Source organism: Hemiscyllium ocellatum, chromosome 47 (genome assembly GCF_020745735.1).
Source record: "Hemiscyllium ocellatum isolate sHemOce1 chromosome 47, sHemOce1.pat.X.cur, whole genome shotgun sequence".
Taxonomy (NCBI): domain Eukaryota; kingdom Metazoa; phylum Chordata; class Chondrichthyes; order Orectolobiformes; family Hemiscylliidae; genus Hemiscyllium; species Hemiscyllium ocellatum.
In genome coordinates this window covers 3948641-3974459 of record NC_083447.1, presented here as the reverse complement: position 1 = coordinate 3974459, position 25819 = coordinate 3948641, and the positions used below count along the sequence as shown (strand labels likewise).

The 25819-nt window shown below is 38.8% G+C and overlaps 1 protein-coding gene across 1 annotated transcript in view; it reads left to right on the top strand.

Moving 5' to 3' along the window:
• The window catches only part of LOC132836592 (alpha-actinin-1-like), a 108021-nt gene extending 88482 nt beyond the window's left edge, over positions 1-19539 (top strand). The window contains exons 17-21 of the mRNA XM_060855974.1: positions 1335-1514; positions 4110-4256; positions 10504-10584; positions 12889-13047; positions 17167-19539. Of these exons, the coding sequence (XP_060711957.1) occupies positions 1335-1514; positions 4110-4256; positions 10504-10584; positions 12889-13047; positions 17167-17325 (726 nt within the window). The 3' untranslated portion in view covers positions 17326-19539. The remainder of the gene's footprint in view (positions 1-1334; positions 1515-4109; positions 4257-10503; positions 10585-12888; positions 13048-17166) is intronic.
• The last annotated feature ends 6280 nt before the right edge of the window (positions 19540-25819 follow it).

The window sequence follows — 25819 nt, the reverse complement described above, 5'->3', positions numbered from 1 at the left end:
CCGTCACAGTAACCAAACTGCAAAAATAAAACTTAGCTATCAGGGTTTCAGTCTGAGATTTGACTTGTCCAGTATGACCACTCATTAGGTCTTAACATGTTTTATTTTTGTCATTACTTGCCTGCAGTCTAAAATTAGTGGCTCTTTGTACAATTGTTACAATTATGCTTCCTGCTGAATTTTGTAAAGTTCTAGTGATAATTCTACAAACCAATGCTTAGACTTATTGCTTCTAAAATTTCAGCTGATAAGTTAACTGTTGATATGTTTAGATATGGGTGGCATATTGATAATGGGGATGGAACCAAAAAATAAGGTTGGGTTCAATCCCACTTATCGTTTTTATGATAGTTAGTTTTTCTTACCAAAGTGCATGACCTCATCTCCTCCTCCATTAAACTCCATGTTTTTGCGCACTTGACCGATCTATAATCCCCACTGTAAATTCCTTGTGTCGTCTTCACCAGCATGCCTTCCCACTTTATTTGGTATTGTCAGCAAATTTAGATAACATTTCTGTCTCTCTTCCAGGTCATTAATATTAATGGTCAATAATTGAGACTCTAGGACTGATCCTTATGGCACTTAAGTTACATTTTCCAACCTGAAGCATCCATCAATCCCAACTCTCTTCTATATTTGTACTATTTGTAACTCAGAGCATAACTGATTTATTTAGTGAGTCTACAAAATTTTGAACATGAATTACAATGCTGGGAAAGTATTAAAGTTTGAAAAAGCTGCACTCCAATATCTTTTGGATTGGACTGAATGCCAACTTGTTTATGCCTTAATCTTCCAAACTGAGAACCAATCTAATACCTTACATGTTTACCTGTCATAGGCAACTGCATAAATATCTTTTTCTGATACTCCAAGGGTCTGCCATCACTTTTCTGTTATGTTTAGTTATTGTTCCACAAAGACTGGCCTCTGTTTTGCCAACATTCATTTAAAAATTCAAATTCCAAAATAGTGTAAATGATGCATCCTTTGTCACACGTAAGAAATAAATTAATCCATTGCATGAGAGGAAGTTGATTGGCAAGATCGTAAATTGAACATTTGCTGATGCTTTTGGTCTTTATAACAAATATCAAACTTATTATATAATGGTCAATATAAAAGCAACCAACTTGTTCCCTAAAGTTCAATTTTAAATTATCCATCGCATTTGCAAAGTAAACTGTCCAATTCTCTTCAGTTGAAAGCACCTGTATGCAAGCTAACATCACCTTGGGGGTGGGAGAAGGGGCAGGAGGGTCAAACTGGACACTAGGTTGGCACAACAGTTGTTATCAAGCGCTCTGAATTTTTTAAAATGTTGTACTTAGGAAATCGGACGGATTTCAATTGAAATGCACGGCACGTTGGAAGACCAACTAAATCAACTGAAGCAGTATGAGAGCAGTATCATCAATTACAAACCCAACATCGAGAAATTAGAACAAGATCATCAGCTCATTCAGGAGGCACTCATCTTTGATAACAAACACACCAACTACACCATGGAGGTACTGATTTAAAGCTTTTGGAATTTCAGTAGGGGCTTTCATTTAAGATCAGCAACATGCTGATTGCAGTAGAGCTCTAAAGTTTCTAGTCATTAAGTTAGTGCCAGATGTGTATTTCAGCTGTTTTTGCTTTGTATCTCTGTGGGAGAGGTCTAATGCACATCTTGCACTCATGAGCAGGCATAGGCCATAAGTAGGCCTTTGAGCTTGCCCTGATGTTAAGATCTCCTCCCTCAACCCATCTCCTGCCCTAGTACCATACCACTTGATTACCACAATCTACTGATCGCCAACTTGCATGTACTCAGTGTTGTATGTTCACCGTGGTCTGTGCTGCAGAATTCCAAAGATTTGCAATCTTGCGTGAAAGATCAAATTTCAAATCTGTCTCATACTCAACTCAATTTTCCTTCTTAGTTACTAAGTTTGGAAGCGAATAAGCAAAATATGTATTTTGATTGCAGCTTGCTGATGAAAAGTAATGAAACCTACCAAAAGAAAAAGCTAAACTAGCATTATTCATTTGAAGACTAATCAAACAAAAATTCTTCCAAAAGCTCGCAATCAGTAAAGAGGAGAGTTTGGCACACCGTGCCTCTCCTGAACTTTTTTTTTTGTAAGCCTTAACCAATTAGTCCCAAACTCTCTTTAATCTTACCTTGTTGCCTTTTGATGCTGAATTCTGCCACTAACAAAACAAGGTGAGCAAGTGTGCATGAGTGCCACCTCTACCATCTTCTCTCTCACCATCCTGACTTGGCGAATACGTCATTTCTTCATTGTTGGGCCAAAATCCTAGAACTCCCTTGCTATCAGCACTTTTTAGGTGAAGATTAACTCAAGTGGTCCAAGAAAGCAGTTCTTCCCCTCAGGGTATTAATGTGTGTAATAGTTGCTGGTATTGGCAGCCATGGTCACTTCCTATGAATAATTTTAAATCTAATTCCCTTTCTGGAAATTACTCAGTTTCCGTTATCCTTTTCAACAATGTATATTAAATCAGAATTCACTTTTTAAATGTGTTTTCGCCCTCCTCACTTTGCAAAATGACCTTGAAGTTGTGTATTCTAGTTATGATCCTCTTGAGTAAAAATGGTTTTCTCCTTTCTAGTGAATAAATATTCCAAAATCATAGAATCCCTACAATGCAGAAAGAGGCTATTCAACCCATCAAATCTATCAATCCTCCAAAGAGCATCCTACCCAGATCCCTAATCTATCCTTGTAACTTTTGTACTTACCATGGCTAGTCCACCTAGCCTACACATCAGTGGAAGCAATGGGCAATTTAGCAAACCCAATCCACCTAACCACTCTGGGAGGGGACCCATGCAGAAATGGAGAGAAGGTGCAAACTCCAAATAGGCAATCCTAGAGTCAGCATGGGAACAGACCCTTTGGTCCAACCAGTGTATGCCAACCATAATCTCAAACTAAACTTGTCCCACCTGCCTGTACTTGGCCCATGTCCTTCCAAATATTTCTTATTCATGTACTTTACCATCTGTCTTTTAAACTCTGTAAGCATTTCCTCTAGAATTGAACCCAGGTCCCTGGTGCTTTGAGGCAGTAGTGCTAATTATTGAGCCACTGTGCTGCCCATTTTGACATCCCTTTAAATCATCACTTGACCTTCTCTGCTCTAAAATACTCAAACTCTACTTAATTCAAACCCCGCTTTTGCTGATAGCACTCCATTAATTCTGTTCTGTAATTCTGTTTTGTGTCCCTGCTAAGGCCTTGGTGTCATCCTGAAAGTATAATACTCAGTTGTGCACTACTTCAAGGTGAAACCTAACCAGTTTTATAATTGTTGAGGTATGCTGGGAACTGCATATTGTGCTCATCTAATTTGCCACATTTTTATACTTAACTGTTTTGATATTGACAGAGCAGAGTCACTACCAATGCCAAATTAGCCCTATTAAGATCATGAATTGGCCTTTTAGGTAACTAAACATTTGCTGAACTTGTACTGCAGTCAGCACAACATTAACATTTAAGTGGACCATTCTAGCTTTGAATTTCTAATTAGTCTATACTGTTGGCTTTTTTTTAAGCAGAAGTTTGCAACCATGGGTTGGTGAGCAGAGTTCTCATGTTGAAATATTTATGCACACTGCAACATTGTTCAAGGAAGCATGGTGCAGGCGAATCCAAGATGCCATGTTGCAAACAGCGCAAATAGGGAGTTTTTAATGTAATCACGGCTTTAGGTAGTCTCGTGACTTGCACCAGATCTTGCTTTCAGCTGAACTATGTGCTACTTGACCTGGAAAGGGGTTAATTAAGATGGCAACTTCACTAATGTTTGTCTGGTTATAACATGCTGTTGGGAGTGTGGTGCTAGTAAAGCACAACGGGTCAGGTATCATCAGAGGAGCAGGAGCATCACGTTTCTGGCAAAAGCTCTTCATGGTTATAACATGTTACCCAATTTATTATGAGGCTGCCTTTAAATCAAAAATAGACTTGCAGTTTAAAACCGATGATGAGTTTTTCACCTTCATAGTTTGTTCATTTTCTGCTGCGATTTATGCCCCATAAATTGTCTTAATGCCACAACTTCAGTTTGTTTTTTTTCCCATATAAAAGCACATCCGAGTTGGCTGGGAACAGCTGTTGACCACAATTGCCAGAACCATCAATGAAATAGAAAACCAAATCCTCACCCGTGACGCAAAAGGCATCAGCCAAGATCAGCTGAATGAGTTCCGATCATCATTTAATCACTTTGACAAGGTGCGTTTTGTGACACTTGTGTGCATGCCATTTATCAATTTATGAATAATACCAGGTAGATGTAAGGTGATTTGCTCTACAGCACTTCAGGTGACCACTTAGTACAGTTCTGTGGCTCGTGATATTGCAAACCCTTATGCCGATACTGCTGAAGTTGTCTTATTACTCGATCATTTAGCTCCAATGTACAGTTGCTGAAATGGAGTATAGATGTAGGTCTTAATTATTTGGTGATTTATACAATGACCTGTGAAGCTACACGATTCCACTTTCAGCGTTTCTATGTACTAAACCCAGATTATACCTCTGGTTTTCTATATGACTGGCATGGAATCCGTACGTTACTGATCCCCATGCTCATTACAGCAACATCTACCTTATACTTTGATATTGAATAATTTGCTCAAAAAGAAATGAAGTTATTAGAAATGAAGTCAGTGATGTAAAACTAATTGCACAATCGCCCTTTGGTTTCTCTCCACTCGAGCTCTGCATTTGTTTTACCAGATGCATTTCTTGAATCTCAAAATAATAGAGGAACTTGTGCTGGTCAACTTGCTGTTTGTGATTTGCAACATAATGGTTTATTGTTCATTCGTTGAGTGATTTGGCTGCCCAGTGTTGTTTACAGGGCAGAGCTCCTCTTTGCGTTGTCTTTCTTGAACAGCAATGGAGGATCACAGCTGCTTCCCTTTGTGTAAGCCCAGAAATAATATAACCAGTCTGCTTCCACAAGGGCACTTAAAACCCATGTTTTTATTCATTCATGTGCAGAATATGGATGAGCTGGCAAGGCTGACATTTTATGGCCCCTCTCTGACTACTGTTCTTAAATTTTCTTTATTACAAGTTCTGAATTCCCATTGTTGTACTGCAATTTGCTAGGCTGGAGTAAATTCACTGGGTTATTTTGAGGGAGATGAGTGAAGAAAGGACTTTGAAGTGCTTTTTTTTTAGTTAAGCAATGTAGTCACTCTGGATGAATTTGGAATATGTCGTTGGCTGAGCACTTCAGAAAGCATCTGCTGGCTGCCTTCATCCTGTGGTTTACAAACCAGAAAAAAAAATCCCCTTTTTTGTCAGGAGTTCAATTCATAGGCACGTAAATGCCACCCCTTGAGTTCTAGCTGCAGCAAGACAATTGTTCTCATTTTATTCTAGTTTGGATTGCAACAGTTGTCAACACAAATGGTGTGACTGTTGACTATTAACTGCTACAAATCTGGTAAGTTGGAGAGCAGGGACAAGAGGGGGAACAAGGGAAGGAATAATCCCTTGTGACACATTATTCTGGACATATAATCATTTATAATAAAATCTCTACTAATGTAGCCATTTCAGATAATGCATGTGTTGTATTGTATTACCAATTGATTTCTTGATTGTCTTTTATCTGAACATTGAAATGTTGTGTCCAGCACCTGCAAAACTATTGACTAACAAGTGTATTTCATCTTAAATGATGAGTTGCACTAAGTCATATAGTTTCTCTTCGCACATGCCACATTTATGTTTGATTTTCTCTACACCAAGTGAAGTTTGATGATTACATCATTAATTTTTGAATTTACATATGCATGAATTGTAATTTTTATCTATTTTAATTTTCATTATTAAATTTACATCTGAAATTGTTTTGAAGTGCTTCAGGATTAATCATGAAGTTGCATTGGTACTTGTAATGTTATCTAGGTAAGCATAGGTTTAATTGGATTAGTTTAGAGTTGTACTTCTGATCAGATGTACCAGAGGGTGAGGGAATATCCCTGCATCTGCAAAAATTGGAGACCGGCATACCATTTGGTAATGTTTTGTTGATACTTGGTATGTCCTGATTAAATGACACTTGAAACGCTGTTGGCATTAACCTTGCAGCTACATGTGAAACTGAGTACAAAATTTTGCTGTTAACATCTAAGAATGAGTGTCGAGTCTTGTAGCCCTCTGAACCTGTTCCATCATTCTGAGAGGTCATGGCTGAACTGAGCCATAACTCCATTTCTGCTTAAATCCTGTGCCCCTTTTAATATCTTAAATCTACCTCAATTTAAAAACAGTAATTGACTAGTTGCAATTGAGAATTCCAAATTTCTCTCAATTTCACGTGGAGGCGATTTTTCTAATTTCACTCCTAACTGAGCTGGTTCCAATTTTTAACTACGTAGATTCCCCAAAATGCATCCACTTTTTTTGGTTCTCTTAATAGACTGTAACTTTTTGATCAACTTATCTCTAATCTAAAGTTCCAGAAAGTACAGCCACTAATTTCTGTAATCTCTTTTCACACCTTCAGCTGATGCTATCTTTCAGGGAGGTCTCTATATTTCCAAAGTGTGGAGCCCAGAGCTGCTCAGTACATGGTATAATCTAACCATGGCTCTGTAGCTGAGGCATAACACTTACACCTGTTCTTCGCACCTCTAATCTAATGGCTCGTGTATCTTTTCAGAATACTTCAAAGAAAGCAAATTGTGCCTTTTCCAATTTCCATTCAAGCATATTGCTAGCTAATCAATTAATCTTCCACATGCTGAACATTGTTACCAATGAAGAGTCTAACTTGCAATGACTAGCAATTGCTTACTGTTTCTGTTCATTGTCTGTTAAATTGAATATATATGGGAAATTGTTCTTGTGTACTAAATTACAAAATATTTATCTTTCGTATGTTGTTTAGGGGCTATTGTCTGACTTAAAGCAATCCAAGACTTGTACTATGTAAGCATCTATGGTTGTTTTAGAATATTTATCTGGCCATTTGGAGAGTAGTGTGCATTAGGAGGTTGGTAGGTTTTATGCAGAGTTTCCTAGAATAGGTGTGGGAAATTGACCAAGATGACAGCTCTCTTTATCTTGCAACTCCTGTGTAGATGATAAATGAGGAGGATGGGGTTGTTCCTCCATTTGAGGTACTGCCACTTCTCATGGTAAAGCTGCGTTATAGTACTATGCTTACTTTGGTACCTCATCCAAGACTTAACGTCTCCAAATTAGAGCAGAGATGTAATAAACAAAAGTGAGTATAGCTGAGATTTACGGTTTCATTCTAATTACCCACCATTATTACCCTCAATTAGCCACTCCCCATGATTCTATCTTGAACATCAACCATTAGGTTCTGGAAACCATTACCACTCACTCGTCTTTTGATTCAACCTTCTAGCGAAGTTTGCCGATGATACGAAGTTAGGTGGACAGGCAGGTAGTACTGAGGAAGTGGGGAGACTGCAGAAGGATCTAGACAGTTTAGGAGAGTAGTCCAGGAAATGGCTGATGGAATTCAATGTGAGAAAATGGGAGGTCTTGCATTTTGGGAAAAAAAAATAAAAGCATAGACTACTTTCTAAACAGTGAGAAAATTTGAAAAGCCAAAGTACAAAGGGATCTGGGAGTGCTAGTCGAGGATTCTGTAAAGGTAAACATGCAGGTTGAGTCTGTGATTAAGAAAGCGAATGCAGTGTTGTCACTTATCTCAAGAGGGTTGGAATATAAAAGCACCGTTGTGCTACTGAGACTTTATAAAGCTCTGGTTAGGCCCCATTTGGAGTTCTGTGTCCAGTTTTGGTCCCCACTCCTCAGGAAGGATATACTGGCACTGGAGTGTGTCCAGCGGAGATTCACACGGATGATCCCTGGAATGGTTGGTCTAACATACGAGGAACTGCTGAGGATCCTGGGATTGTATTCATTGGAGTTTAGAAGATTAAGGGGAGACTTAATAGAGACGTACAAGATAATACATGGCTTGGAAAGGGTGGGCGCTAGGAAAATGTTTCCGTTAGGCGAGGAGACTAGGACCCGTGGACACAGCCTTAAAATTAGAGGGGGTCAATTCCGAATAGAAATGCGGAGACATTTCTTCAGCCAGAGGGTGGTGGGCCTGTGGAATTCATTGCCGCAGAGTGCAGTGGAGGACGGGACTCTAAATGTCTTCAAGGCAGAGATTGATAGATTCTTGATGTCTCGGGGAATTAAGGGCTACGGGGAGAATGCGGGTAAGTGGAGTTGAAATGCTCATCAGCCATGATTGAATGAATGGCGGAGTGGACTTGATGGGCCGAATGGCCTTACTTCCACTCCTATGTCTTAACCAATTTTACTGGGTGATTACCAGAAAAAAGAAAATGGGCTGCTCTCTATCATTTAAAATCAAATGTCCTGTAATCTGAATATTTTCCTCACTTGACGTTCCTGTAAATTATCTTTTGATTCACTCGAAAGGGACATTTAATGCAGTTACTTGGTTCATCCCTGACAATGATGGTTCACCTAAGTTTTGTGTACTGATAGCAAAGAACATGCCTCTTTTTCACAAATAAGTTGTAATGAAGTGGCATTACATTTAGTTCAGTTCATGGTAATCTATGGTTTTGTTTTAATCATTCACAAGATGTAGGTGCCATTGACAAATGTCAGCATTTATTGTTGAGTCTTGATGTTGTTTTCCACAGTATATTGAGATGTTGAATGCCACACTATGCAAAAACTTGTCAAGTGTGCAGTTCCACTACCACCATCCTGTTTGCACATGCCTGTTCTGTTTTTTTAAACTTTGTAACTGATACCCTGGTCATTACTGTAATGGCAGTGTGTTTGCTCCTTAAGGAACATAACAGTTCAATGGGACAAATTGTTCACTTTAACATTAATTCGCCTTTGGAAAGTTTGTTTGCTATGATTTTAAAATGATCGAATAAAATATTGAGAGTATTGATTTTTGTCCCAATCTGCATAATAGCTTTGGCAAAATGTCTCCCATTGTCGTCAAGTGGTTCGGTGGGATTTGCTGTTTCAATGTTGTCCCGATTATAGTTCAAAAATTAAAGGTTGGACCAAAACTCTGAAATATATATTACATTCATTTATGGCATTTTTAAATTGCCTCAAGACATGAACTGTCGCAATAGGCCCGAACATGTTGAAAATACTTAGAACAGTTGGCACAGAAGTGGATGACCTGGGCATGTTCTTTCAACATGTAGTTTGTGTTTGGCTCCTGTTGGTGTCTTTGCAGAAGGAAAACCTGATTTATTCAAAAACATTTGTGTAAATTAAATTTACCAAAAATGATGATCTTCAATGCAGTATGTTTTCAGTGACCATCATAAATGTCAATTTTCCGTCCATTCCTTTGCAAATTTTCAACAGCAGCCTAACTACTACTCCAAATGTCATTTTTAGTTTCTGAATTTGAGTCCAATAAATGCAATTTTAAAGTACATTTTTTTGCCCTACCCAGTGTTCCAACAATTTCAGCTGAAATTGTACAGAGATACTCCAGACCTTGTAAGAGTTATGCATGCAAGGCACAATCTGCAGTTGTGGAATGCAGAAAATAATTGGTTTTTGATTTGCACATTCACTGTTGCGGTGCAGCTTAACTGTTGTGCTGAGAGTAGTCACCTCGTTTGCCAGCAAGTATCTAATGGGATTGCAGCTATTTGTGATCAGAACTAAATTTTCAGCAGCAGCACAGTTTCTGAAATGTGGCTTTTAATATTTTTATTGTCCAACATTTTCTGGGTTTTCATCTATTTGAGACTTCATGATATTTAGTACTTCTAAAAATGTCCTTGCATTTGCACCACAGGAATAATGATTCTATCTTTTGTCTATGATGATTCCCTTAGCATGTTAATCTTTTGGTGAAAAACAGAATTGTTGTCATTTACTGTGAAGCTGCAATTGTAGAATTGTACTTGCAGCTCTGTTCACTTAAGTATTTGGGGAAAAAAAAATTTGAATTCTTGCTAACTTAGTACGATGTAGATATGTTTGAGGTGTCTTTTTACCTTGAGATCTCAGACCAGAAAAGTCTGATTGGATAAGGAACCCTCTCTTGTTTTGAGGGGATAAAAGACTGAACCCAATTGCAATGTGGCCATTAGTACCTGACTGCATCATGCTAGCCGCAGTTGTGAAGCACAAACCAAAATGGTGTAAATCTTAAGGTGCACAAAGCTGCATTTATCAATTGCTCATAATATAATTTTTGTATGGTATTTTGTAGCTAAAAGATGTTTGAGATTCATAAGTTTCATTTGCATTTTCCTTTTTTGTTTAACTGTTTTTCACTTGTCCTTTGTCTAACATTTTTATTTTCCTTCTCCCCATATGCATGCTTCATGTACCGTGCATGCTATGCTGCATCACCAACTGTATCAACGCTGCGTGCTTTCCACCCCTTACCAAACTCCACTGTGTGTGTACCGTCATTTTACCTGCATGCTCCGATGACCTCATGTAGGACCATACCGGGAAACTAGGACCTGAAGAATTTAAAGCCTGCCTTATCAGCTTGGGTTACGATGTTGGAAATGACCAGCAGGTATTGATGATTTGAATGCAATAAAAGTCAGTAAAATAGCTAACTTTTTTTTCTCCATTTCTTTCCTGGATTCTGTGTTCTGACTTATTCCCTTATTCCCTAATGTTACTTTTTTTTTCTTTTTGTTTACTCCCATCTTTGAATTTGATTCTATACTTGTCCTAACATTTTTTTTTAAAAAACTCCCCTGTTTGTGGTGCAATGCCATATGTGTGCGTGTTTTTTCTCTGGCTTGCTTCTCTTGGAGTAGAAACGAACGGGGCTGATGGACGCTGATGATTTTCGAGCTCTCCTTATTTCTACAGGCTACAGTCTGGTACGGTGGTTCTTTCCTTTTCCATATCTTCAGCCAGAAATACTAGGGGTTTGACCTTATTAAAATTTAATAAATTTAATTTTAATATAAATAAAGCCTGCTTTTATCAAAGTTTAACTTACAAAGCTATCATGTTGACTTGACTTTTGTGTTGACAGGTATTGAGTATTAATTTGTCAATTTTAAGTGAGTAGGAAAGACTGTGTAACCCAAGAAACCAATGGCAGTCACTAGGAAGTATAACAACACTTTTTATATAAAATGATTTCTCACTAATTGCAATACTTTTTTCAGTTCCTGATTTTGTTCACGTGAGCTGTTTAGACAGGCATATGATATAATTATTGAGGTTTTTTGTTTCTGCCTTTAACAACCAATTCGGTTTCCTCCATTAAAATGATTTGAGGCTGATGCATGAACAGTCTGAAAACCCAGCCAGTACTTCATGTAAGAACAGTCCTTGAATTTTTGAGATTGAATAATTCTGAGGTCATTTCCCAAGCAGTGTCTTTAACACTCCCGCCTTCAAACAAAAAAGCTAGATTTCACTATGAAAGGTTTCTAGGCATTCCAGTAGTTTCTGTGCTAGAGGTTTCTGTTGCTTTTTTCAGCTGGTGATAATATTGAGGTTGCAGGGGTGGTTGGGAGTGTGGACAGAAGAGGAGATCACTGGACAGGATAAAGTGAGACATCCTGAGTCTATCCTTGAATTTGAATTTTTATTTTAAAAATTTTCTATTTAAACCTTTTGAAGTGAAGAGTAAAAGGAAAGTTAGAAAATATGGGTTCTGTAGTGACTGAGAAGGGAGTGAGTATGCTGATCAAGATTTGTGTTGCTAGAGATGCACCAACATGAATGTCCAATCTCTGCTCAGACAACTGTCTTCAAGGGTGGATTTTGAAGCCAAATAATTCACTGCTGCCTTTCCAGACCAAGGGAATGAGGGGTTCCAACATTTCTGCTTGCAGATGTCCTTTGTTGAAAATTGCTTGTTGAGTGAAGGCAGTTTATGATCTGAAGTTTGTAGCCTGGATATTTTGAGGAACATTCAAAGTTACTCTAAACTCCTAGTATAGTTTAACCTGAAATTTTACTTTAATAGACTGACCCTTTAGTTGAAGGTAACTTTTGGGGGAGAAAGAGCACGCTTGCCACGTGACATACCAATACCTGATCTAGGATTGTCTGCTTTCCATAGCGCCTGGGATAACTTCCAGTCAAAGTGAACTGCAAGCTTGGAACTTCCTACATCAAATGGAAAGGAACATGCTTGCAGTTGCACACTTGATCAGCCAGAATCATTTAGAACCCCCTTGGAATAGCCTTTGACCTACATTTGAGTTGCGGGTTCTGAAGTGAAAGGACATAGAATAAATTATAGACTAGTTTATTGTTGTATCTTTCTGTCTTGATTCTGTCAGAGTCATAGATGTGCAGCATGGAAACAGACCCTTCAGTCCAACTCGTCCATGCTGACCAGTTTTCCCAAATTAATCTAGTCCCATTTGCCAGCATTTGGTCCATATCCCTCCAAACCCTTCCTATTCATGCACCCGTCCAGATGCCTTTTATGTGTTGTAATTGGACCAACTTCCTCTGGCAGCTCATTCCACACATGAACTAACCTCCATGGAAAAGTTGCCCCAGGTCCCCCCTCAAATCTGTGCGCTGGGTTTTTGGACTCCCCTATCCTGGGGAAAAGACTTTGACTATTCTCCCTATTCATGCCCCTCATAATTTTATAAACCTCTAAGTCACCCATAGCCTGCAGAGAAAATAGCCTCAGCCTATTCAGCCTCTCCCTACAGCTCAAACTCTCTCATCCTGGCAACATCCTTATAAATCTTTTTCAAACATAATCATTTGTAATCATAAGTGATGCAGGTACACATCCTACATGGTCACAAAGAAAATGATTATCCATTAACAAGCAAGTGTGTTAACTCTGGTCAGTTCCTCACTGTCATGAGTTTGTTTTTACTCTCAGGGTGAAGCAGAGTTTGCACGAATAATGAGTATTGTTGCCCCCAACAACACTGAAGAGGTGTCATTCCAAGCCTTTATTGACTTCATGTCACGTGAGACAACAGACACTGACACAGCTGAACAAGTAATGGCCTCCTTCAAGATTCTGGCAGGGGACAAGGTAAGAAATTAGACTTGCAGAATGACTGGAAGATGTACAACTTTGATCCAGAACATAATTCTGTTTGTAAGTCAGTTGAATCTCTTGATCTGAAATTTGTTCAGCACTTCCTGATATCGTGTTGCTGCTTTCTGTACCTTTTTACTTGAAACTGTCATGAGTAAAGTGACAATACAAAGGTAGTCTGAAAGTAACAAGCAACAGCACAGGCAATTTTCAGGTTTCTCTCAGGATCTTTGAAGCACCACCCTAATCTTTTGCACAATTCCAGCTAGTCTCCATTTCAGTGAATCATTGCAGTGATAATTTATAGCTGTTGCTTTAGAGACCAGATGCAATCTGCAAGTGGAGTAAAGGCCTTTTGTGTCTGGTTAAAGGCATTCATAAGACATGTCTGAGCCTGTCCTGGTGGTGTCAGGTAAGTGTTATTCATCCATTGGCTCATACAAAACCTATTCCAATCAAATGATTAGCTTCTGCATAAATACCGCGCAAGGTCTGTGTTCAGTTATCTTGGCTGAGATGGTAGTTATACAAATGTTACATCTGGTCTTGGCAACCTAGTGTTGAGGATTGGATGGTTGGCTAAGCTTCTGTGTCTTTATCCCACAATGTAAGTGGGCATGCTCATGTATGAATTCTTTTTGCCTTAGTAAGATATCTGTTAACATTCCTACTTCTTTGGAAAGTTGGTCATTTGGTTGAAGTATAGAGGATGACAAGCACTGAAATTTAATTGCAATATTTCTAACATCTCTGGCAAGGAAGAAAAATTAAGCTATTAGACTAATTCTGTAGTCTGAAAGTTAACTATTATGGCATATTTAACTAATTGTATAGTCTGAAAGTTTAAATGTAAATGGCTGCTTTTGGATCTGCATAAATGGATGCACAATATTCAGGTTAAATCCTGTTTTAATTTTGCATGAATGTCTAATTAATTCACTCTGTGCCTTGGCATAGCCATCTATCTGCACTCTTATTCTGACAAAATAACTGAGTATTTTAATTTTGGACCTTGACTTAAATATTATAAATACCTCAATACTGATTAGTCAAAAGGAAGCTAGTTGAAGCATGGAAGAAACAGTGAGCCTGTTAAAGATTTTAATTTAATACAAATCTTGAAACTAAAGTGTAATTTTAAATTTACTCTTTACCAATCAAGTAAAACTACCTGCATTGCATAGTAGGTAGTTCATTTAGGATTCGAGACACCCTAGTCTCCATTTTTGTTTAATTTGCCCTGATATTTACCACCACTTTTTAGTTTAGTTATTATAGTATAGATTCCAAAAAGCAGAGTTCAAAACAAGTCAACACAATAACTGTCAAAATTGAATTTGTACATTTGCTCGACAGTTCAAGACTTCAGTATTGCTGAAAAGAAAATGCTGTTGAAGTTTGTTTTGCACCCATCAGGTTAGAGTCCCAAGAATATCAGATATCCATTCTGTGTAGATTAGCGTCCATTTAATGATTCTGTATATTTCTAATACTGCCGAGTGTATATTTAAAAAGCTTTGACAGCATGTCTTTCCTCCTCCCTGAGTTAAATCCCAAATCTCTCAAGTATTGGACTGATGCCAAAAAGATTAGTAAAGACCTTCTGCATTTTTGAAAAAATGCAGGTTTCTCAATTTCCATTGAGAAGGGAACTTGCTGCTCTTGCCTAGTCTGGCTTGCATGTGATTTCAACACTACACTGCAATCAACGAGTAATTTATTCTTAATCACGCAGTAGACTGAAATTTTAGTTTTAAGTGCCATCAAAAAGATTTTTTTTTTGTAGTCCAGGTAATGTCCACAGTAGAAGTGATCAAGCTTTATGTTGTGAAAAGGAGAATGCTGGTCAGTTATACTTGCCCTGATGGGCTCTAGGAAGTATGATGCCATGTTTCTCAAAGCCGGTGTAGCCAGGAAATCTAAATGCTAATGTGGCCCATAGGAGCACTCAGTATGTCGCTCAGAGGATTCGGCTTGAAGCTCAGGTCTTGCATGATCCAGTCAAAATCTTTACCAAACTAACTGTTAATATGGTGGAAACTAAGTTACTTTACTCACTGGTTTCCACTGTTATTTGCCAATATTGTCCCTTCAAGATCTGCTGGGTGAACATGAAAAAACAATGCAGCATGTGGCAAAAATGCAACTTTTATTCATTCACTGAGTATATGAAAATCTTTGTTCATGTTAACTAATCGGCAGAATGAACCATGCAACTTCAAAAACGATTAAATGAACGTTCAAGTTTTCATTTTAGTTATTGCAATCCTTATTATAACTAAAAATCACAACACCAGGTTATAACCCAGTGTGATTTTTAACTTTGTCCACCCCAATCCAACACTGGCACCTCTAAATCCTAACTTGTAATACCTGAAGGCTTATTCCTTTTTCCTGAGCTTCTGCGAATGGTTACTATATTTTCCAGAAGACTAGCAAAGCTCCTGTTCAATGTTGTCTTACAGGAAACAGTCTTAAATGGTTTCCTACCACTACTGCTATTGTATTAATATTAAGTGCTGTAGTTTTTTTAGGAGCTGATTAATCTCAATCTATTGATTGGCCTTCCTTTCTTAATGCATTATTTATTGTTCATCAGCAGGTTGGGCATTTTAAGGACCGAACATTATTTGGCAAAATAAATGACTCTTCTCTCTCAACTGTCCAGATTTGAGTGTCTCATCCATTCTGATCTGGAGCTTGTGTGGTTAAATTGGAAATTTATTTCTTGGTTTGTGTGGGGGGGGGTAATTAAGACCTCAACTGGGATATTATTCAATTCTAAATGCCACAGTTCAAGAAGGATGCCACTGTCTAGGAGTGTAAGAGAAGAATGACCTTGAGAATGAAGGGCCTCAATTGTACCAAAAGATTGGCGAAGTTGGGATTCTTATCCCTGGAGCAGAGCAGACTAGGAGGAGATTTGATCAGTGTTTTGATAGAATTGAGTTTTCGGTGAAGGACCAAGAGCGAAAAAGCAGAGATTTAAGGTTCAAAGTTTGAGAGAAGATTTGTAGCTTGGGTGCTCGTTGTTGTGGTTCTGTTTGCCGAGCGGGGAGTTTTTGTTACAAACGTTTCGTCCCCTTTCGAGGTGACATCCTCAGTGCTTGGGAGCCTCCTGTGAAGCGCTTCTGTGCTGATTCCTTTGGCATTTATAGTGCTTTGTCTCTACTATAAATGCCGGAGGAATCAGCACAGAAGTGCTTCACAGGAGGCTCCCAAGCACTGAGGATGTCACCTGGACAGGGGACGAAACGTTTGCAACAAAAACTCCCAGCTCGGCAAACAGAACCAGAACAGAGATTTAAGGTAGTTGGTAACAGTAAAGGACAATTTTTGAATTATCACCCGGAACATGCTGCCTGAGGGTTTTGCAGGCAGACAGTGTTGGTGAACGGCTAAAGGCAGGAGAAATATGCAGGACTGCTGAAGAATAGGATTAATTGGATAGTTCTGCCAAACAGCTGCTGACTGCCTGGTTGCCTTCCGTATTATGTATTCAATGATCTACCAAAATTGTTTTAATTTTAATTGGTATGAAGTGATCAATCCAGCAACTGAGCATCTGGGTTGGGAAGGCTTAATTTTTTAAACATCAAAATTATAGTTGTTGGATTCTCTCAATTATTACTTCAAAAAGCTGTCCCTAGTTAATGTTGTAGTTTATAATTGCCTACTAAGCTACACGGCTATGGTACTGGACCAGTAACACACTGGTACAGTTCAAATTCCACCACACTAAGTTGTATATTTGAATTAATAAATCTGGCTGTTTGTGGGCTGGCACCCAGGATGAAAATGGGCATAATTAAAATCCAGATAAAAGCTTATCTGGCCTATATATGCCTCCAATCCTCACTAATTGGATGGTTCTTTTTAATGTATTCTGTAAAGTCTTTAATAAACTAATCTGTTCTAAAATTTAACATGTTTAGAATGCAGATCACAAACCCAGAATAAGCAATGTGGCTTTGATCATATCTTCAACATGCTTAATTTAAGCAATAATGGTGCCCTAATCTCAGCAGGACATGCTGAAACATTTTTCCCTTGCTTAGGATGTCAGAAACACCTAATGGGTATTGATAACCTTTTTTTTCTCCCTTTTTTCAGAGTTACATCACAGCAGAGGAGCTGAGACGTGAGCTTCCCCCCGATCAAGCTGAATACTGTATTGCCCGGATGGCGCCATATAGGGGACCTGACGCAGTGCCTGGTGCTTTGGATTACATGTCCTTCTCCACAGCTTTATATGGGGAAAGTGACCTGTAATCTGATCTTTCTGCAGCCAGCCCATACTTTTATTTTATTCCCCCTTTTTCGCACGCGCGCTCTCTCCCCCGCCACCTAAAGTCAGTGCTATAAACAGCATTTTGGAGTTAGCACATGCATTTACTGAAGAACCTTTATACTCTACATTCCATTATGTCTTATTATGACTTCCAGTCTTCAATCTATGCAAATATTTCCATTTTCTGTTTCTATATTGGGGTAGTAATACTGCAAACATGTTTTGCAAACTGTTACAACAATTTGGAGCATATCAACTGAGTGCCACAGGAACTGTCAATCAGTCTGGGAATTTGGAGGTTTGATTTTTAAATTCTGAAAATTCCATAGGAATCTGGCTCCTTTGTATTTTTCCAACTGTACTTGATATTGTAAAACTAAATATTTTTTTACTATAAATATTTAGTATTCCTGTTTTCACTCTGGTGTTTCTCCCCATAAAATCTAGAAGTATGATAAAGTTGAGCTGCTTCAATTAAACTTTTATTTGCAGCCGGTAGATAAACATTAATTTTGCACCAGACAGGCCACGTATGAAGAGCACAAATGTAGTTTATCATTACAGTGCTGAGCTTTTCAGTGCTTGATCCCCCAGCTGATAATTTGTTTGCAGGAGTTTGGGTTACCTCAATGTTTTCACTGAAAATCATTACTGATCCAGATTGCAATTGTTTTCTCATTCGGTGTCCCAAATATTCCGCGCTGCACTCACTCTACAAAATCTGAGTTAAGCCTTTAGAAAACAAATGTTCGGGTGGGTTGGAAGGCACTTACTGAAGAGGCAACTTTTGATCCATTTTTTAAAAAAAATAAAAATGGAAGGCTGGTGGTGGATTTGAAAACTGTAATTTGTCACAAACTTCTGATGGCATTTCAATAAACCATGACGCCAAATTGGTTTGAGGGTCACCAGAACCCTCAAGGATGAATTGCTGCCTCCAATATAATTGTCAGTTGTTTATGATGAGATATAGCTTATTAAAATTAAGTTTGACTTTTAGTTGCTGTTGTGCAGTGAGGTCAGAGTAAAGATGAGACAGTGTTAAAGCATAACCAAAATTTAAGTGGGACCAAAATCATTGGTACTGGAATTAATCATGGAATAGCAAGGGTGATGGATATAAAATTGTACAAATCCAGCCGAATCTAAGTATTCTTTCTCCAGAGACACATTATCTGCAGTGAACAAAAATCATGCTCACCTCCAAGTTCTGACTGAGTTTGGAATCTGAAATGGGGCATGTTATACTTACCAAATGCAAAACAGTGAGTTGGCTGTTAAAGAATCAGAAGGGTTTAAAATGAACTTGTGGTATTCCAGTTGTGCATTTTAAATTTTAAATCATGCAGTTCTAAAGAAAAACTTAAATATTTGAAGCATTAACTAAGGTGTATGATGAACAATCAGTTCCACTTGCATTCCTGCACATTGGTCACCTGACAAGATTGAAATTTTTCATCAGATTCACTTTCCCCTTCCATCACCACCACCACCATATACATCATTTTGACGGTTCAGTTGAGCGCAAAATAGCACATTTTATTTGAGGTAGAGAAAAGATATTTATCTCTTCATATTTAATCTTTTTTTTCTTGTACATACTGCAGTGACGTTTAATTTGAATGAGAAGACTGCCTTTTTAAAAAAAAACAAAGCTGGGCTTTTTTCTGTGAAGGTACTTTTCTTGCAGAAACAAGTCCCGAGTTGAGAAAAAAAAAACGGGTGCTGTTGTGGGTTTTGTTTTAATTCTTTTTGATTTTCCTTGCTTTTGGGATCTACTCCATATTTGAATTATTGCTGTGAGACACAGGCTGGCCTTGAGTTAGAATAATAGCTGCAGTATTTTTTTGGGTGGTGATGGAGGGCTTTTTCTATTTCATTAACATGGGACTTTATTATACAGTATATAAATATATATCATCTGAAACACTTCCATGGACTGTAATTACTGCTTGATTTTAAGAAGAAATAAATTGAACATTGCAATGGACAAATGAGATTTTCTGGAATATTGGTGAGGAGTTTCTCTGAATATGTTCTGTCCCTTGCTGTTATTAGCCTATATTACCATGTTTTTGAAATGTGATCAGTGAGGGCTGCCTTTCTACATTTTGATCTAAGGGTGTTTTCAATTGCTCTCTGCTACCTTAACCCTATTAGATGAAATAAATCATCAATATTTTTGAGAAAGAAAAGGTGCTGGACTTTTTTCTTTTATTTTGAAATTAACTCATAGTTTTTGACTTGTTTCTTCTGTGTGCATGAGACTTGAGATTTCACATTGATAAACATGCTCCTGGACCACCACCCTATCCGCTGGTTCAGTTGAACTTTGGAATTTGAGTGAGCAATCTGAGTAATCAGACTACTTCGCATATGTGACATGGCTTATAATTAACATAGCATTTTCACTATATCTGGAATATCTGGTGCAGAATTGTGGTGCTTAAAAATTACACTTGCACGTGTTAAGTGGTTCTACTACCTGAGGAATGTTCCAACACAGTTACTAATTTGCCAACAGTAATAACTAGATGCATTCCTCTATTTTGAGGTCTGTTGAAATCTTAATGCAATTCTTTTAAACCTCATACATCCATATTGTTCTGAGATTCTGAATTGACAGCCTTACTGAGCTTTGAGATGCAATAGCCATGCATATGCTGAACACTGGAGAAGCAGTAAGCAATTCAGCCCCTCAAACTTGAACCTTTCAGTGACATCAGAAACCCTGTGCATTTTGAGGAGGGGAATATATCTCAGCTTATGTATGAGCTCTGAAACTTTTCATCCAATTTTATTTACTGTTTGTTGCCTTTTCATTTAATATCCATAAAGATTCCAGTGGTATTGGCTTATTTCCAAATACAGAAATGAGGAAATGAGTTCATTACTGGTGTGCAGCAATTCCCAAAGGCTAGAGTCCCAGTTTCTGATTATTATACAAGATACCTACATGGATTATTAAAAGCCAGTAAAATATATTGCTACATCCAGTTGATTATATTTGGACTTCCATCCCACCAGTTGGTTGGCTTTCTAATACTTATCCGGCTGAATTGTTGTTCAGAGATCACCAATTCTAATCGATGATAACCAGTCAAAATTTAGGAAACATTAAAAGCTTCACTTTGTGGAATTAAGTGCAAGGCTGATAAAGACAAAAGAGAAGTAAATTTCTTTTTGACTACTTTTGTTTGCTATGTCAGTGTAATTGGGAAGGATGTGCTGCTATTGACAAGCCATCACAATGTATAAGATCCCAATGAGATGATCACAAATGATCAATGTACCTGGTACTTGGGACAAAAGCAATTCACACCAGGTTCCTTCTGTAACATAAACTATTCCTCTATAATATTAACATGAGCAGTGAGAAAGCATTTATAATTTATGAAACAAACTACTTCCTCAAAATCCCAAACGTACAATCACAAGGACCAACAAGTTTAACCCATTCTGTGGGTGTAGAAGAACGTGCAGGGTAAACACATGTCTGAAGATCAAGCCCACCTCTCAAGATTTGAAAATTATTATCCTCCATCCTTTTTCAATTTTTCCAGTGACTATAGGGTCATTGTCAAGGGTTGATCAAGTGAGTATGGGTCCAGTCTTTTTCATCTGAGTTTTCTGACTACTTTTTGTCAACAAAGGCGGATACTTTCGGACATGCAGGCTCTGAATATTTGCTACTCTTGGATATTTTTAATACTCTGCAGCTCAACTTATCAGAGGGTTGTTGCCAGGACGCATTTCCTAAACTCAGAAGATTCTGGATGCCTTTCGGTCTTTGCTGCTTTTTGGAAACAGTATTATTGTATTGTACAGCTCAACAATGTGCAACACTTGATTGTGGAGTTATCAATCTTTCCTTGTTTTACAGTCCTAGCAGTCCAACGTCCATTTGTTTATATCTCCACAAAACTGGGCCGTCAGTTTTCCTTATTTTCCTATATGCATCAATTTGCAACTTGGTCCTACAGTGCACAAACTGACCCTGTGGTCCAACTTGTCCAAACCAGCCATAATCCCAAGCTAAACTAGTCCCACATGCCTGCACTTAGTCCATATCCCTCAACATTACTTATTCATATACTTACCTTAATGTCTTTTAAATGTTGTAACTACCTGCATCCACCACTTCCTCTGAAAGCTCATTCCACACATGAACAACTGTGTATTTAAAAAAAGCCCCTCATGTCCTTAAAACTTTATACTCTCTCCTTGACAATGTGTTCCCTAGTCTTGATATACCCCATCCTAGGGATAGGGTACCCGCCGTTCACCATGTGTAAACCCCTCATAATTTTATAAGGTTACTCCTCGACCTCCTATGCTCCAATGAAAAAGGTCCCTTCCTATCCAAATTCTCCTTTATAACTCAAGTCCTTCATTCCTGGCAATATCCTGGTAAATCTTTTGAGCGCCTTCCAGCTTAATATCCTTCCTGCAACAGGTGACCAGAACTGTGCAAGCTACTCAAGAAAAAGCCTCCCCAGCCTCTTGTAAAATATCAACATGATATCTAACTTCTATATTCAAAGGACTGAGCAATGAAGGCAAATGTGCTGAATGTCAGCTTAGCCATCCTATCAACATACAATGCAAATTTCAAAGAATTGTGTACCTGAACCCCTAGGTCTCTGTTCCAAAATACTACCCAAGGCCTTACTTTTAATTGTATAAGTCCTGCCCTTGTTTCTTTTACTATAAAGCAATACCCTGCATTTATCCAAATTCAACTCCATCTGCCTCCATTCAGCCCATAGTCCCAATCGATCAAATTCTCTTTGCAGTTTTAGACAACCTCTGCCCACTATAACCATCAATTTTGGTGTCATCCACAAACTTGAGCTGTGTCTTCTATTTTCTCATAAATCATTGATATAAATAACAGACAAAAGTGGATCCAGCACTGATCCCTGTGGAACACTTCATCAGAAAACTCAATTAAGTTTGAGACGCATGATTTCCCTCACACGAAACCATGCTGACTATCCCTAATCATTTCTCGCCTTTCCAAAGGCACATAATTTATAAATCTTTTCAGAATCACTTCCAATAATTTAGCCACCACTGAAGTCAGACTCGCAAGTCTATAATTTCCTGGCTTCTCCTTACATCACTGCTTAGACAAAAGCACAATGTTAGCCACTCTCCAGTTATGTGGCACTTCACTCCAAGTTAGACATGACAAATATTTCTGCAAGGAGCCCTGTAATTTCTTTCCTAACTTCCCAAAGCGTCCTGGGATGCACTAGATCAGGGTCCAGAGATTGTTGTACACTTGTTTTCTAAAACCTCCAACACTTCCTCTTCTGTAATATAAACTGTTTTCAAAACATCTCTTTTACCATGAGTCCTCTAGGTTCCATTTTTTTCTCAAAACTGATGTGAAATATTAATTTAATATATCTCCCATCTCCTGAGGTTCACCACAAAGATGACCCCTTTGATCTTTAAGGGACCCTGCTTTCTCTCTAGTTGCTCTCTCGCTCTTAATGTATTTGTAGTATCTCTTGATTATCCTTAACCTTATCTACCAAGGCTATCTCATATACTCTTTGCCTCCTGATCTCCCTCTTCAGAATTCTCCTAACTCTTGATATTGTTTGAGATTCATTTGAACCCAGTTGTCTATGCTAATGATTTTTATTCTTGACTAGAACCTCAATATCTTTATTCACCCATTGCTCCCTAATCCTACCAGCCTTACATTTCACTGTAAAAGGAATATACTCTGAACTCTGATCATGCTTTTGAAAGGCTCATTGTATGAGCCATCACTTCACCTGTGAACAGTCTAGTCCAGTGAACCTTTGAAAGTTCCTGTCTCATACCATTAAAATTTGCCTTACTATAATGAAAAGCTTTTAACTTTATGGAAAAGAGCAAGTCTTCCATAAATCATTTTAAAACTAATTGAATTATGATCACTAGACCCAAAGTGTTCCTGACCATCACTTCAGTCATTTGCCCTGCCTTATGACTGGCATATATTTAGGGAAGTTTATTTTTGCGATCATCTGGTGAATGGGTGATCAGCCATGGCCTCTTGAACAAAAACGCAATGTTTGTTTGTAGCTGTTGGAGGTCACTCTTCTTCAGCTGCCTTGAGACTTCCCTGTCTTCTATTGGATTAGCAATGGAATTGTGAATGTACAATTAAACAGTGTAAGCCAAGCCTGCATCCAGCATGACTTGGACAATTTCAGGCTGGGAGAAAGTGACTCTCTAAGGAGAGAGATTGGCTGTCATCTTGACTACTTAATGGCACTGCTGAGTGCTGCTCCTGCCACCTTCACTGAACACAGTGCTTCAGGGAGCATCTCCCAAACACCCGCACCAATCAACCCCACCGCTCTGTGGCCCAACATTTCACCTCCTCCTCCCACTCTGCCGAGGACATGCAGGTCCAGGGCCGCCTCCACTGCCACCCCTTACCACCCGACGCCTGGAGGAAGAATGCCTCATCTGCCTTGGAACACTTCAACCCCAGGGCATCAATGTGGATTTCACCAGTTTCCTCATTTCCCATCCCCCAACCTTACCCCAGTTCCAACCTTCTAGCTCAACACTGTCCTCCTGACCTGTCCTACCTGCCACTCTCCCTTCCCACCTATCTGCTCCACCCTCCCCTCTGACCTATCACCTCCGTTCACCTATTGTACTTTTTGCTACCTTCTCCCTAGCATATGCCTCCCCATTTATCTCTCCACCCTGGAGGCTCCCTGCCTCTATTCCTGATGAAGGGCTCTTGCCCAAAATGTTGATTTTTTTCCCTGCTTCTTTGCTGCCTGACCTGCTGTGCTTTTCCAGCATCACTCTAATCTAAACTCTGGTTTCTAGCATCTGCAGTCCTCACTTATGCCTACACACACAGGCTACGACAGCAGAAGAGGCTGCAAGTTCTGCTGTGCATAACTCTACTCAAATTGTAGAGTGATACAGGGCAGAAGACTATTTGGCCCTTTCTGACTATCGGTATTTTGTCAAGAGCTGCCCAAATCTACCTCCCCTATCCTTCAGCACCACCACTGTCTCATACATGTCCATATGGTAGCCCCGAGAGCATTTACACCATCTACAAAGTACAAATCAGGAGGTTGATGTTATTTTAAAATTTATTTGGGGGTGTGGCAGGCTGTTGCCTGTTATTAACTGTCTACGGGTCAGTTAAAAGTCAACCACATTTGGAGAACACTGAAGATTTGCTGGTGGTGGTTAATAGATTTTTAAAAAATTATAACTGGGGTTTTGGTGCAAGTGGGTTGAAGACCCTTGTGTGTAAGAGCAGTTCTGGATATTAAAAGTAAATATACTGTCCATAAACACCATGGGTGTTCCACCAGATATTTTAGTAAAGTCACATGGCTTCTTAATGTATTTCAATCGCTGTTCCAAGTGACTTTCTGATCTCTTAGGAGGAGAAAGTGAGGTCTGCAGATGCTGGAGATCAGAGCTGAAAATGTGTTGCTAGAAAAGCGCAGCAGGTCAGGCAGCATCCAAGGAACAGGAGATTCGATGTTTTGGGCATAAGCCCTTCTTCAGGAATGATCTTTTAGAAAAGCCTCGGAATTGAAATTGCAAATGAAAATATATACTTATCTGGGTAGGTTGCTTGATTCTCAATTACGCCTTAAAATGAGGCTTCTGCAATGGCCACAAGTTGCCCCTTTTAAGGAAAATTGGAGATGTGCAGCTTTTGGCTTTGCAGGAATGCCCATATTCCATGAAATAATTTTTAACCAATTCACAAACTTGAATGGCATTCAGTTACCACTTTCAAAATATTGCAGTGTTCTGTTGGTAAACGATGCTCTGTCGTAACATCCTAAATCATCATCTCCCTAAAAGGTGGCAGCAGCAGGTGCACAAGAATCATGGCACCTGCTGAGTTGGTGCCAGGCCGTTTGTTACCTTGACTTGGAGCCATACTGATGTTCCTGGAGCGCTCCTAACAGCACTGATTTTATCTACACTGTGGACTGCACTGGTTCAGGAAGGTGGTTTACCATTGTGTTGGGGTTAGTTGGAGATATAGAACAGTACAGCACAGGAATGGGCCTTTCAGCGCACCATGTTGTGCTGAACATGACACCAAATTAAACTAATCCCTTCTTTCTGACCTTCATCCATATTCCTTGGTTCCTTGCATGTTCATGTACTGATGTAAAAGTCCCTTAAATACCCCTATCATTCTGCCTCCATCACTACCCCTGGCAGCATATTCCAGACTCCAACCACTGTGTTTAAAAAAAAACTTGTCCCTCACATCTTCTTTGAACTTCCCCTCCTCACCTTTTAAAAGCATGTCCCCTACTATTAGTCGTTTCAACTCTGGGAAAAAGATTCTGACTGTCAACCCTATCTGTGTATCTCGTAATTTTAATAGACTTTTATCAAGTCTCCATTCAGTCTCCGCTCCAGAGAAAACAACCTAGCTTTTTCTAGTCTCTCCTTTTTATAGCTAGT